Raw genomic sequence first — 14,599 nt, 5'->3', positions numbered from 1 at the left:
AATAAGAATTAAGATATTTTATGTAAAGGTACAAATCTCCAATGATGAATGTCATTATACTGTATACCTAAGATGATCCAATAAAATTAATTTTTAAAAAAAGAACACACCTTCATACAGACTCATCCATATTGCTATACACAGCTGATTGGTTATTTAATATACTTTATTTTTTAAAAGCAGTTTTAGAATTACAGAAAAACTAAGCAAAAAACAGAATTCCCACATAATCCTTCATACTTCCTCCACAATTTGTAATACTACTAACATCTTGTGTTGGTGTGTTATAATTATTACAACTGATGAGCCACTGTTGATAAGACATTTAGGAGGAAAGAGATGCTAAGTTAATATTAAGTAATGTACATGGTTTACATTAAGGTTCACTCTTAGCAGCTTTTTTGTAGATGTCAACAAATGATACATATGCATCTGTACACTACTATAGTTTTTCAGCCTGGAAAATCAGCTCATCTATTCATTCTAAAACACAGCATTAATATTTGTATTCCTTGCCTGAAGTTTGGCAACGAGCAAGGCTTCACAGAAACTGCCTCCTCCCTTCTAGCCTATCCCTTGTGTTATATAACAAATTGGTAATACAAAATGGTGACTCATTAGTAACAGACTGAGGAATCTTTGCTTTTGAGATCTGCAGAAACTGAAAAGCACCTCCTCAGTAGGCAGTAAGGATCAGATACACATCATCTGGCCTTTCCATTGTAAGACACCTACTAGTCTGGGAGTATTCATCAATCACTTGTATAAACCACCCCTAAATCAGGTCAGACAGGATGGGTCTTGTGTTAAGTTTATCTTCTCTAGCCAGGTTTTGGAATAAAGTTGCTTACCTTACTTCAACACTGTCTAAATTTAATTGGCCAGTCATGGTAGAAGTGGCCCAACTTGTCTGATAACAAGTGGGGAGTCACCTAGAATGACCCCTGCTAATAGCCATCTAGAGAGCCTGGTGACAGGGAAAGCCTCTGGACTGCATCTAGCAGCTGCTGGAACCTCTTTGTTCTAGGGATCTCTTCCTTGTCTTCCTTAGTCACAGCACAGGCTTCCCAAGCACCCTACAAAGACACAGGAGTTGACACTTGGGAAAGTGGATGGCTTTTCACTAAATCACTCCAATGCATGTATCAGTAATTCCTTTCTCCACCAACTAGGTAATGTTTATGCGGGTAAACACCCCACTTTTGGGCTTTTGCAGTTCCAAACTGCAGATCTGATAGTTGCTGGACTTTTAACCAGTTGTATCAGTGGCATCTTTGTTTGGGGGGGTACATAAACTAGTTGATGAAAAATTCAACATCTATCCAAACTGGTGCTGCAAAGGATAAAAATAAAAGCTCACCTTTCCTTCCAGGGGTAATGGAATAATTTGAGTGCAGCCCCAATCTGAGATCAAGGCCAGTGATCTTAAGCTACCAAGCAGAGATGACTTGGTTTACAGGACTTGGCTTACAGATCTAGAGGCACAAGGACTGTAGCAAGTGCAAATGTAAAGAGTGCACCTGCAAGATGCTCCTGCCACCAGTCTGGATCTGCAACAAAGAACACTTTTGCTTGGCAAAGCAGGTGATTGCTGTGAGGCTAAGACTGGAGCTGGTCTCCTAGGTTTCAGAGAAAAGGGCTGGAAAGGGCAGGTACAGTGGTTCAGTGTGTAGGTGGCCATGGCAGGTAACTTCAACTCAAAGGCTCAGAGTAGCTGGGACTGCGATATTATGGAAGGAATCAGTAAATGACACACAGAGAGACAGAAGAATGGAAGTAAAATAATAAATTTACTTATCGATAAGGATCAATCACACATAAGTCATGCCTGGATCGACAACGCACTGGGTTACAACACCTCATTTTATAGGGTTTTACAGCCTTGGTCTCATTCAGGTGGTTACATTTTATTCTCACATTACCAAACAAATCATGGACACAAAACAGTTAACTTTCAACCCAGATGTAGCAATTCTTCGTGGTTCGGGGAGTTTACCTTGAAGATTAGCCTATCTATCCTAGCCTATAGGAAGGGAGTGTTCAGGGTCAGGAAAGCAAATATTAATAATGGTTCTTTTCATCTTGATACTTTTACAATCATGTGGTTTACAGAACTTCGGCGCCCAGGGTTTTGATATGCTCTGTTATCGCAGGATGAGAACAGATGCCTCATTTAGTGGTTAATGCCTCCGGTGTCTGTTAATTCTGAACTCAACAAAGCACACTGCTGTTAGGGATGGCAGAAGCCATTTTATATTGTAATACTTTATAGGCTTTTGCTATTTATAAAAGTTTTCCCTATCAGCAGAAAGTTCAGCCAGCCAGAGGTAGTTCACTGTTGCCGGGCCAAAAGCACAGGTGTTTTTTTTTTTGTTTTTTTTTTTGTACCGGGGATTGAACTCAGGTCCTTGTGCTTACAAGGCAGGCCACCAAAGCACTGAGCTAAATCCTTGGCCCGCAGGACTTGAGCACCAGACCCAGGGACTATGTGCTCAACTTAAGAAATCATGCATCTCCCACTACATCAACAGCAGCAGCCCATGCCCACTGGGGCCACCAGCACCCATTCAGCCTCCTTCCGTAGGGATCCCTTCTAGCCTCCCAACAGGAGATCGAGAGTTTGATTCATTTCCTGCTTTGCTGGGGTTCAATAAAACACATTATTTAGACACAACATTGGTAGAACCAGTTTCCAGATCCAGAAAGCTTAGTGATGTGATTCTCAGGCAGGAGGAGGCAGAATATATGTGAACCCTCATAGGGAATAATGATATTCTTCCCTTTTAAAAAGGGTGGGGGGTGGAACTCCTGAGAATATGCGAAAAGCCTGAAGAGTGGCGGTGGAATACAGGGGACAACACAGGCCAGAGGTGGAGAATTCCAGTCCTTTCAGTGAAGGAACTGCCTCAGTATCAGCTCTGATTGGAACTCAGTAAACTGGTAAAAGCTATGCAAAAGAAGTCTAGTTTATATCAGCACTGTCCACTGTGATCCCTTCAGACTGAACTAGTCTATTCTTAAGTCTTTTTTTTTAACTATTTTCTAAGTATGAAGAGATCTCTTCAATGACAATAAGGAAAATTGTGCTGAACCTTCATTTTTGTTACTAGTTTCGCTGTTGTACAGGACAGTTGCCCATGATCATCACATCCCTCTTTTTGCCTTGTTTATAGTTTGTTTTCCAGCCAAGGGTTATTTTAAACTGTGCCAAGAGAGTTACGAATAAGTAATCATCTGGGATCTAGCATGGTTAACACAGTTTGGATGTTCTTTGTGGTTTGCAGGAAGATGTTTTTTGTCATGTGCCATTTTAACTGATTGCTTGTTAGAACTCAGGTAATGTGCTCAACAGTCAGAATATGGTGACCCACATATTCCACAAGGTAAAGCAACAAAATATTCCTATGCAAAGCATTTGTAACAAATGCTCCAGAAATAATGCAAATAAATATGAAAATGAAAGTACAAGGCAATGTCCATTACTTTCTACGTTTCAAGCACACCAATTCTGGGGTTCTGCTTTGACAAGAATAAATAACTTAAAATGATGGCTTATCTCTATCTTTTGTAGGAATATTGTACATATGAGGATTCAGCATGCTATGTGTCTGAGATGTAACTCAAGTTTGTAGAGTTATAAGTGTATGGATTTATTTCATGCCAGGTAATCCAAAGTGCTTCTGCACAACATGCATTACAGCCAGATGACCATAAAATGATCAGTGCTAACTCAGATTTTTATGGTTGGAGCCAATTTTTTTCCACATCTGTTTTGCTTTAACTGAATATATAAAAACAGCAAAATTAGATAGGGATTTATTTGGGACAGTTTGCAATGGAGTAGAAATTTTAATATATTTTTGGAAAGATAATGAAAGCTTGAAAAGTTGGCAGCTCAGGAACATGGAAATGTTTGGCCACTTTTTCCACAAAGAATGGAAATTCAGAGTACTCTCAGCCTTTGACTAATCATGTTTCAAATGTAATGTTAACTGCACTGCAACCTGAAGAGCCTGGAATAAGCTGTTTAAGTGAAGTCATTGTGCTTCTCCTGAGAGCAGCTTGAACTACACTCAGGAAACCATGATGAGAACTGTTTTCTTATACTCCCAAATGGAGCAGTACTCTGGGATGGGGCAGGGATTCACTTCAAACATATCAGCAAAGGTGTATGTTTGAAAAAAGGGAATCCAATGTGAATACCGAGCCTCCTTCACAGCAGGAAAAATACTAAGGGAGCTGTAGGGCTCCTTTGGATATGAGGCCATATTTCCCAACAGGAGCCCCAGGTAAAACTGACAAAGGGAAACTAATCGACTTTTTCAGTCAATATTGTTAACAGATGGCCATGGTGCTGACATCAGAGATAAAACCAGAATTTCTAACACGTGTGAGGGAGGATGCCTGATTCTAGCAGTCACACACTGAGGAATGGACATCTGATGGTGGGGATCTGGGGAACTGAAGCTGATCGTTCAGGATGGTTTTGTTCACTTCCACCACTGAGAGGGCTTTGGGGGAAGCAATCCCTCCACCCAACCTGTCCACTGAGAAATATGTAACTGGTGACAGGAACAGACTGAGGGAATAAAGACCTTTGACTCTGAGATCTGTAAAACCTGAGCAGCATCTCATGGCTAGGCAGCATCGTCCACCCCTACTGCTGTGAGATGCTTGCCAGTCTGGGCACATCCATCAACTGCCTAGATTAACCACACCTGAATCAGCTTCCAGGAAAAATAGGCTCTGTGACTAAAGTCCCCTACTTTCTCTAGATGGTTTTTGAAAAAAAAAAAAACACCTACTTTACATCAACATCTTGTCTCTTGACTTAATCAGCCTGTCATGGAGTAAGCAGCTGTACCTGATCAAGTAACAATCAATTCCTCCTTCAAAATCTCAGTGTCTTTTCTTTTTTCTTTGTCTTACTGCACTCACTATGACCTTTATAACGATATTGAAAAGCAGGAGTGAAAGGGGATATCCTTACCTTGTTCCTCATCTTAGCCAGAGGGCATCTGGGTTTAAGACATTATGACTTTACTGTAGCTTGTAGTAATTATGTACCCTGTTGAAATTTCTCTGTACTCTGAGTTTGTTGAGAGGTTTTATCACAAGTAATTACTGGTTTTGTCAAATGCTTTTACTGCACCTACTGCAAGGTTCATAGTTTGTCTTTGGCTTAATGATATGATATTCAGTCTCACACAACTGCAATAAACCCCATATAGTCATGGTGTATAATTCTTTTTATACATTGTTGAATTTGATGGGCTAATATGTAGTGGAAAAATTCTGCATCTACATTCAAGACAGATAATTGCCTGTATTATTCCTTTCCTGAAGTGTCTGAACTGAGTATTGGGATAATGGTGGCCACAAGGAATAAGTCAGTGGTGTTCCTCTGCTGTTATACTCTGTAAAAAAAAAAAAAGAAGAAAGAAAACAACAACAACAAAAACAACTGCCAGCATTTCTAGCTAACATGTTTTGTAGAACTTACAAGTGCATCTGGATGTGGTATGTGCTTTGGAAGTTTATTAAATATCGCTATTTCTTTAATATGCCTATTTCTTAATGTGCCTTTACACCAAGTTTACCTTTGCAGATGTTTTGACAGAATGTACCTTAAAAGGAATTGGCCCACTTCTGATCAGTTACCAATCTTATGGGCAAAAATGTCTATAATATTCCTTTACAATCCTTGCAACATCCACTGGATCAGCAGTAATGGCACTTCATCCATTCCTGATATTAGCAGCTAATGTACTCTCTTTTAAATGAGCATGGCTTAGAATTATGAATTTCATTGACCTTTTCAAAGAAACTGCTTTTGGATTTATTGGTTTTCATTCACTTCATTTGTCTGTTTTGTTTTGTTGGTACCAGGGATTGAACTCGGGACCTTGTGCTTACAAGGCAGGTAGCAAAACCACTGAGCTAAATCCCCAGCCCCCATTCACTTTATTTTGATGCTTATTTTTTTCCTTGCCTGCTTACTCTGGATTTTATTTGGTCTTCTTTTTTTGTTTCAGAAAGTGGAAGTTTGGATTGTATAAGCTTAGATTATTATATTATGGGGTTTTGTTTTGTTTTTTTCTATTTTTTTGGTACTGGGGACCAAACTCAGGGCCTTGCACTAGTGAGGCTGGCATGGAACCACTGAGCTGAGGTCCCAGCCCTTATTAGATTGTTTAATTTTACAATATTACATTTTTATAATGATTTGTATAACTGAACATGTAATGTAGTGTATGGCATTTAGTTTGTCAGTAAAAGCCCCACTCTAGTAAAATGCTGGCCTATTTTGTGTGTGGAAGGAACTACAATGAGAAAAGGAGCAATATGGATCTCCACACACATGGAAACCTTTTCTTTTTTTTTTAACATTTTCTGATTTTGATTTATAACTTATGAGTGGCTAGATATTACTTCTCTAGGCTTCTGTACAGCCTGTGTCTGGATGTCCCCCCAAAGCCTCATATGCTCATACTTGGGGTTTTTGTGATGTCAATGGATCATAAGTATGTGATGCTGGGATTAAGGGTGTGAAATAACTAAATTGGCTTAGTGTAGTTCTGTGGATAATGGAAGGCCCCGCCCCCAGGTGTGGGTAGCACCAATCAATAGGCTGGTAGCCTGGATGAAATATAAAGAGACAGGAAGAAGGCAGGCTGGCTGCTGCTGCCTCCTGCTTACTCTGCCATGAACTGTTTCTCTTCTGCAATATTGGAGCAGATGACTATAGTCTGAAACTTATAAAAAATGTGAGCCAAAATAAACTTTTCCTCCTTTAAATTGTGGGTATCAGGTATTTTGTCTCAATAATAAAAACAGTAATTAAGACAGCCTCCTTTAAACTGTTATTTTAGGCCTTATAAATATTGAAGATGGGCCTGCTATTGTGACAGCTATTCAGCTAATACCTACTTACTATTCACAACAATGTTACATTCCACTGTGCACATAAAGCCCACACACATCTCACATAACTTACCATGTGAGCACACATGTCCTATGCAAGTTAGGGATATTTCCCATATGCAATGAATGCTACTGTCCAAATTATTCAATTACCCGTGCATTTTTTAAATTTCCTATTTAAATGGATATTAGGGTTAGGGTTACACAAAGAATGTGTTTAAGACAAGAAACATAATCCTGATGCAACTAAGACAAGATTTCTTACTGTTCTGTAATCTCATTAGGTTGCATCTTTGCTGATGGTTACTCAAACCTACAAGCAGTAAAATTTGATAGGACTACACCACAAACACAGGGCACATGTAAGATATGGTCATACCTGAATAAAGTCTATTTCTGAGTAGTGTGACATTCTCAATTTGTTGTAACTTCAGAGTACACTATGGTTATGTAACATAGTACTGTCAAAGGCACATTGGAATACTCTGTACTATTACCCCATCCTATTAAGTTTTTAAAGTTTTACATTCCAGAACATTGAGTTATAAAATGCTATTTATATTTCCAAAGAAAATCATGCCATCGAATCCAAGATAACCTGTAATATTAGATTATTTGTAATTTTAAAATTTCAATTTATAGTTAAACAGATACATTTCTCAATATAAGTTCCACAATAATCCAGTTTCTATATTTCATAAAAACAACTAAAAGTATCCATAGAACTTCATACTTTTCTGAGACAGGGTCTCATCATATAGTTCAGGCTGGCCATGGAACTATGTAATCCAGGTTGTCCTTGAATTCATGGTGATCCTCCTGCCTCAGCCTCCCAAGTGCTGAGATCACATGTAACACCACACCCAGCTCTTCATATTTTTATCAACCTTAACAATATACTTGTAGGAGAACAATCCTCCAAAGCCTAGCTAAAGCAATGCTGCCTTGTAGTGGCTGCTGTGTAGCTGTCCAGTGGGCTCTCCATAGGTGCTGAGGCTTTTGCAGACAGCAGCACAACAAAGACACCCAGCACTGTGGCTTGACAGCGCATGCTGAGACCTGTGGGGTTCCCAATGAGGTGGCAATAGAGTACAAATAACTTTTTCCAAGGACACTTGTTCTTTGCTTTTACTTTTTGCTGTTTACCTTACAGCCCTATAAAACCAGTAGCTCAGCAAAAGGTTGAGAGTGCACAATTTCAGTAATCATGCAGCTCCTAAGTTGTCCACTGCTCTGTAAGTAAGCCATGGTAAACTAAAATTGTCTAGGGTTGAGATTTAGCTCATGGGCACTGATCCTGCCTCCCAAGTGCAAGGTCCTAAATTCAATCCCCAGTACCAAAAAAAGCACCAAAATCAAAAGACTGAAATTGTCCAAGTCATTCTTTGGCCTGTCAGTGTCCTCTCAATTCATTAGACATTTCTTTTACATTACTCTGGGAAATTCATGACACATCTGAAACCTCACACAGCAGAATAAAGGGTAAATCAGGGAAGGGTATCTATGGGGGAAATGCTAAGGTAGCTGTCCTTTGCATGTATATGGGGTCCTAAATGAGTCTAGTCAACACCCGATGGACTAGAGAATGTTTCACAATCTAAGAGGGTCCATATGGGATGGGACTGAAATAAAGAGATAGCCAATATTTCAAGGCCACTGCTATGGGTGGTAAGACATGCTACTGATACTGAGATAACTGCCCAAAAGCAAATCCTGGATGGTTATCTGCCTCCATGTTGGAAATACCATGTGAGTATGGGGATGGCTTGAAAGTATCCCAAAATTATGGGAAATAATGTCATTTGCTAATGACAATGCAAAATGCAGTTATGATTTAAGTAGGCAAAAAAAGCTGTTTAAGATTTAAGGTGCCCCAAGGTGGTACCTCCTCACAGGAGCAGGGCTGAACTCCAATCACAGGCATGTATCAAAAAGAGAACTGGGATAAACCCATTAAGGTGCTAAGAGCTGGGGGTGATGAAAGGGCCTGGCCTCAATGAACTAACCTCATGAAACAGCCTGTGCCAATGGGTGTAAAGTAACAGTGTTTTAAGGAGTCTTGGGGGTACTGACAGTTTATATTCTACCTTGCTCCACTTGCCTGCCTATTACATAACTCTGAGAAAAGGTGACCATGTGGAATTGGGAAAAAGGGGCTCAAGAGGATTTTGAGTAAGCTACTTGTGAGGCAGGCTAAATAGTTATGTATCCCAGTAACCCAGTGCCTGTATGTTTTAGAAGTTATCAGGAGCTCTGAGATCTACAACTGGGGATCATGGCAGAAATAACCTAAACAGTTCCAATACAATTCTGGCCCGATCATGGAAAGGGGCAGAAGCCGGATAAAGTATACAAAACTGGAACAAAAACCGCTAGCCATATATAAAGCCCTACAGCAGGTGGAATCCATCCCTGGATCTGTTCGGTGACACTAAAGACTGCATATCCAGTAAGGGGCTGGGAATAAAGGCTTGATGGGTCAACCATTTTCTAGCAGGGCATAACATCAGAATTTACAAAAGCGGCACACACACTTGGGCAGTATGCAATCCTATCTGCTAGCTGAATGACAAATGTCATGCAGGCAATACTAGAGCTGGTATACTTCCAAGTGATGGAACTTCTTCCAGTGACTGAACCAACAGTGAGGCTAGACAAGGGGCTAGAAAGTACAATGCCCATTCCTGAAAGTATTTACTATACCAACAGCAACAGTAGGGACACATAATTGAAATGGACAGCAGTGGTGATACAGGTGCACACACCATTTGGGAAAGGGAAAGACAGTCAATGGGCTAGGCTAAAAGTGGTATTGATGGTAGTCATTCATGAAGAATGGCCCAATAGGAAAGGGAGCACCAGAAAGTGCTTGGTAAGCAATTATAGAGAAAACGAACATAGAAGGTGGTGTTTCAACACAAAATGACTTTGCTCATGCTGATTGGTGCCTATGGAGGCACCTGTGTTCACAATGGCACCATGTGCCAGATAATGAGGCTAAAGTAACAGATGCTTTAAGCCACTTACAAGCAGACACTCCGGATATAAACGATTTAAATGTCTATGATGTTCATGCTAGGTTCTTTACCTGGGAACACATACCCTTGACTGGTGTTTGACTAGGAATGAGTGTATTGCTATAGTCTGTACTGTTGCTTTGACATAATCTGGCTAGTGTTCATCTCTCAGTTAAGTGAGATATCTCTCCCTTGAAGTGCAGGAGATGTCACTGAGGTGGCAGCAAAAATAATATGAGCCAGAGGAATGGGTGGAATATAGGGAAAAAAGTCCTCCAAACCCTAGCCAAAGCAACTCCATCTTGCAGTGAGCTATTATTTGGCTTTCCAGTGGGCTCTTGCCAGGGGTTGAGGCTGTGTGTCAGGCTGCAGCACAGCAAAGTAACACAGCACTGGGTCTTGACAGTATTTGCTGAGACCAGTGAAGTTCCCAATAAGGATGAGTCAGAACACAGTACAGGTAACTCTTCTCAAGGACACTTATCATTTGCTTCTTTTCCTGTTTACCTCAGAGTCCTATAAAACAAATAGCTTAGCAAAGGGAGAAGTGCTACAGCCCATAAATCATCCACTGTGCTATAAATAATCTACAATAACCTCATTTGCCAAACTGCAATTGTCCAAGTAATTCTTTGGACTATTAGTGCCCTCTCAATCTAGAGGAAGATGCCTCTTCTACTTCGCTTTGGGAAATTAACAACACATAACATAGACCATGGGCTTACCTTGTCATTACTCTACAACATAAACATTTGTCGAGAGCTTTCTGTAGTGTGACTACTCTAAAGTACAGTGAAGTGGCTGACTGGTGAACAAATACAAATAGTTCATTCACAAGACTTTTCTCCTGTGTGTGTCCTCTGATGTACAATAAGGTTTGACTTTTGAGAGAAAGTTTTGCTGCATGTGTTACATTCATAGGGCTTCTCCCCAGTATGTGATCTCTGATGTTTAGCAAGGTCTGATTTACGGTAAAAGATTTTCCCACACTCATTACATTGACAGGATTTCTCTCCTGTGTGAGCCCTGTGGTGCACTGTGAGGGATGATTTGTGACTGAAGGATTTCCCACATTCATTACATTCATAAGGTTTCTCCCCTGTGTGTTTCCTCTGATGTAAAACAAGTCCTGACTTCACACAAAAGGATTTTCCACATTCGTTACATTTATAGGGCTTTTCTTCTGTATGGGTTCTCTGATGCACAATTAGAGCTGACTTATGGCAGAAAGCTTTTCCACATTCAGTACATTCATAGGGCTTCTCCCCTATGTGAATTCTCTGGTGCTGAGTGAGCTGTGACTTCTGGCAGAAAGTTTTCCCACATTCACTGCATGCATAGGGTTTCTCCCCGGTATGTGTTCTATTATGCTTAGTTAGGTATGATTTATTGTAAAAGATTTTTCCACATTCCTGACATTCATAGGGTCTCTCACCAGTGTGTGTTCTATAATGTTGAGAGAGGGTTGACTTATGGCTAAAGAATTTCCCACATTCAGGACATGCAAAGGGTTTCTCCTTTGTATGAGTTCTCTGATGTACTGTGAGGTCTGACTTTAAGCAGAAAGTTTTCCCACATTCGTAACATTTGTAAGGTTTCAATCCTGTATGAATTATCTGATGCCTGGTGAGTACTGATTTGTGGTAGAAAGTTTTCCCACATGTATTACAAGCATAGGGTTTATCCCCTATGTGAGTTCTCTGATGCTGTATAAGATGCGACTTTTGACAAAAAGATTTCCCACATTCTGGACATTCAAAGGGTTTCTCACCAGTATGCGTTCTCTGATGGACAGTAAGGTGTGAATTCATACAAAAGGACTTCCCACATTCACAACATTCATAGGGTTTTAGCCCTGTATGTGTTCTCTGATGTTTGGTGAGGTCTGATTTCTGGTAAAAAGTTTTCCCACACAGAGTACACTGATAGGGTTTCTCACCTGTATGTGTTCTCTGGTGTAAAGCGAGGGCTGATTTATGGCCAAAGGCTTTCCCACAGTGACTGCATTCATAGGGTTTCTCCCCAGTGTGTGATCTATTATGTTTAATGAGGTTTGACTTCTCCCAGAAAGTTTTACCACACACATTACACTGAAAGGGTTTCTCACCTGTGTGCAACCTGTGATGTCGAGTGAGGTGTGACTTCTCCCAGAAAGGTTTCCCGCATTCATTACATTCAAAGTGCTTCTCTCCTTTAGGAGTTTTCTGAAGTTGGGAGAGATATAACTTCCTCCTAAAGTCATTCCCATTTTCACTGTATCTCACATGTACCCTATCATGTTTGAAAGGGGTGGATGTCCCACAGTAGGATTTCTCATCATTGATCTCACAGTAATTCTCTTTTGAGGAAGATACCTCAGAAAACAAAAGGAATGAGCCATGACCAAAAGTTCTTCCGCATGCATTGTATTCACAGTCACTTTCTTCCGTGTTCTCTCTCTTGTGTGTCCTGACTAACGTCTGCTCAAGGACTGTTTCCTGACACTCATTGTATTCCAGTGCTTTGTCTAAAGTTTCAATGTCTTCAGGATGAATGGGATCCTCTTGATAAGCAAAGGAACTATGTTTTAAACATTCATTTTTCTCTCTAGTATGAGTTTTCTCATGTTTGATTTTGAGTAGCAATTTTCCACAGGCATTAAATTCATCCAGCTTTTTTCCTAGGTAATTTTCTCTACTAATAACCAATTTTGAAATATTGTTGAAATTCATTCCATATGAGTCATAGTGACAGAGTATTTTTCTAGAAGGAAAAGAATTTATGTCCAAGTTAAATGATTTCCCTATTATATTACCTTGTTCCTTAGTCAGCATTGTGCTACTGATGAATACAACTCCCCACAAATGTTTAGGTTGGTTTTCTTGGCTCCTCTCCTTCAGGTTATCAGTTTTCCAAAATTCTGAAAATAAGAAAAACTAATCTTACCATAAAAATATTAACACTTTTTTATGAAAGAAGATATCTCTACACATGCTCTAAATCAAAATTGTCTGGTTTTTTGTTGTTGTTGTTCCATTTCTATAGATGAAAATAAATCCAAATATACAGTTTTCTCTATTCCATGGGTTTGAAGTGGGAAAAAAAAAATCACAAACATTGAGCCTTATATAATGGAAAAAGGAAGAAGAATCTGGCTATGAGGACACATACTTTTGAGTTTGAACAAGTGTTTTCTCTGCATCCACTGAAAGATCACACAAGTTTATTTCTTTTTTTCTTTTTTTTTAAATGAAAAGTGATAACACTATTGACAAAGGCCAGGACAAAATGAAAATGTACAACCAGTTTTTGAAAAGTGGAATAAAAGAAAAAAGTATATGCACAGATAATACTCATTAGCTACATACATTTATGTACATAAAATTACATATATTATGTACATAAAATTACATACATTTATGTACATAAAATTATATTATATTAAATTTATATTATACTTGATACATTATAGTGTCCCATGTATAAAAAATGTTATTATTCTAAGTTTAGGTTATTTTGTCTTGATAAATTCATCTCTATCAATCTTTAAAAAAATGTCTGGCTAATAATATTCTCGGCTCTAAAATCTACTTTATCTGATTCATACTACTGCATGCAGCCTTCTACTAATTTTTCCAGTGGATATCTTTTTCCATCTTTTTATGTACCATGTTTCTCTTATATACAATGATGATGATGATGATGATGGAGAGACCTTTTAAAAATTATCTCAACTGGCCTCCCTGCCTTTTAAAAGGGTTGTTTCAGGACCAGGGATTTAGCTCCATGCCACCACGTCTGCCTTACAAGTGCAAGATCCTGAGTTCAATCTCTGATACCACAAAAAAAAAAAAAACAGGGTTGTTTCAGACCATTTACATTTTTTGTGATCAAGTTACTTGCATCTTTAGTCAGTATGCCTTTAAGCAGTATTATATGACTTCATATATAAAACATTACAATAGCATACTTTTACTTCTCTCAGCCTAAAACTAAAACTATCATTTATTTAGATTAAAGCTATCATATATTCTATGTCTAAGGCACACATTACATTTGCTGTTATTATTGTCTGGTAACCTTTCAATGAATGGAATATATTTGTAATTTTTCTTAAAGTAAGATTTTTTTAATATTTAAGAAAAAATATCTTATATACATATCCATGGTTGTCATTTTCTTCTTGATGCCTTGGACAGATTCAGGTTTTTACCAGACATCTAAACATTTCTTGTAGTGCAGGTCTGCTAGTAATGAAATCGTTTAGCTTTTATATATCTGAAAATTTCCTATTTCTCAGTTTCTGATAGCCATTTTTGCTATAAAATTTTACATTGACAGGTGTTTCTACTTTTAAGAATCTAAATATAATGTTCTATTATCTTCTCTTTGCCTCATGTAAGGAGAAATCTGGTATTATCTTTATATTTGTTCCTCTGTAAAATGTGTCTTTCGTCTATGGCTATTTTTAAGATTTCACTTTAACAAGACTTCAAAGCATTTGGATTATGATTCATGCCCTTTAGTTTTCTTTGTGCTTCTTCTGCTTAGTGTTAAATGTCTTGTCTTAGTGGGTGGTGGAAATGACTTCATCACTAATTCTCTAAATAATGTTTTCTGATCCGTTTCTTTTGACTCAAAGACTCCAATTCCATGTGTTGAGTACTTGAAGTACTTAT

At 38.8% G+C, this 14,599-nt stretch overlaps 1 protein-coding gene across 5 annotated transcripts in view; it reads right to left on the bottom strand.

Annotated features, from left to right (window-relative positions):
• Positions 1-281: 281 nt before the first annotated feature.
• Positions 282-14,599, bottom strand: part of LOC104863002 (zinc finger protein 33B) — a 33,711-nt gene continuing 19,393 nt past the window's right edge. The window contains exons 5-6 of one of the 5 annotated variants that reach the window (XM_033761972.1): positions 12,736-12,840; positions 282-1,076 (exon numbers count right to left, since the gene is read on the bottom strand). In XM_033761972.1, the coding sequence (XP_033617863.1) occupies positions 1,048-1,076; positions 12,736-12,840 (134 nt within the window). In that variant the 3' untranslated portion in view covers positions 282-1,047. Of the gene's footprint in view, positions 1,077-1,115; positions 5,418-9,012; positions 12,841-14,599 lie in introns of those variants that run through there. The other 4 variants (XM_033761968.1, XM_033761979.1, XM_019207626.2 and 1 more) reach the window with 4 other exon arrangements.

Source organism: Fukomys damarensis, unplaced genomic scaffold (genome assembly GCF_012274545.1).
Source record: "Fukomys damarensis isolate Sample0158 unplaced genomic scaffold, DMR_v1.0_HiC HiC_scaffold_1, whole genome shotgun sequence".
Lineage (NCBI taxonomy): Eukaryota > Metazoa > Chordata > Mammalia > Rodentia > Bathyergidae > Fukomys > Fukomys damarensis.
This window is presented reverse-complemented; position numbering and strand designations above follow the sequence as displayed.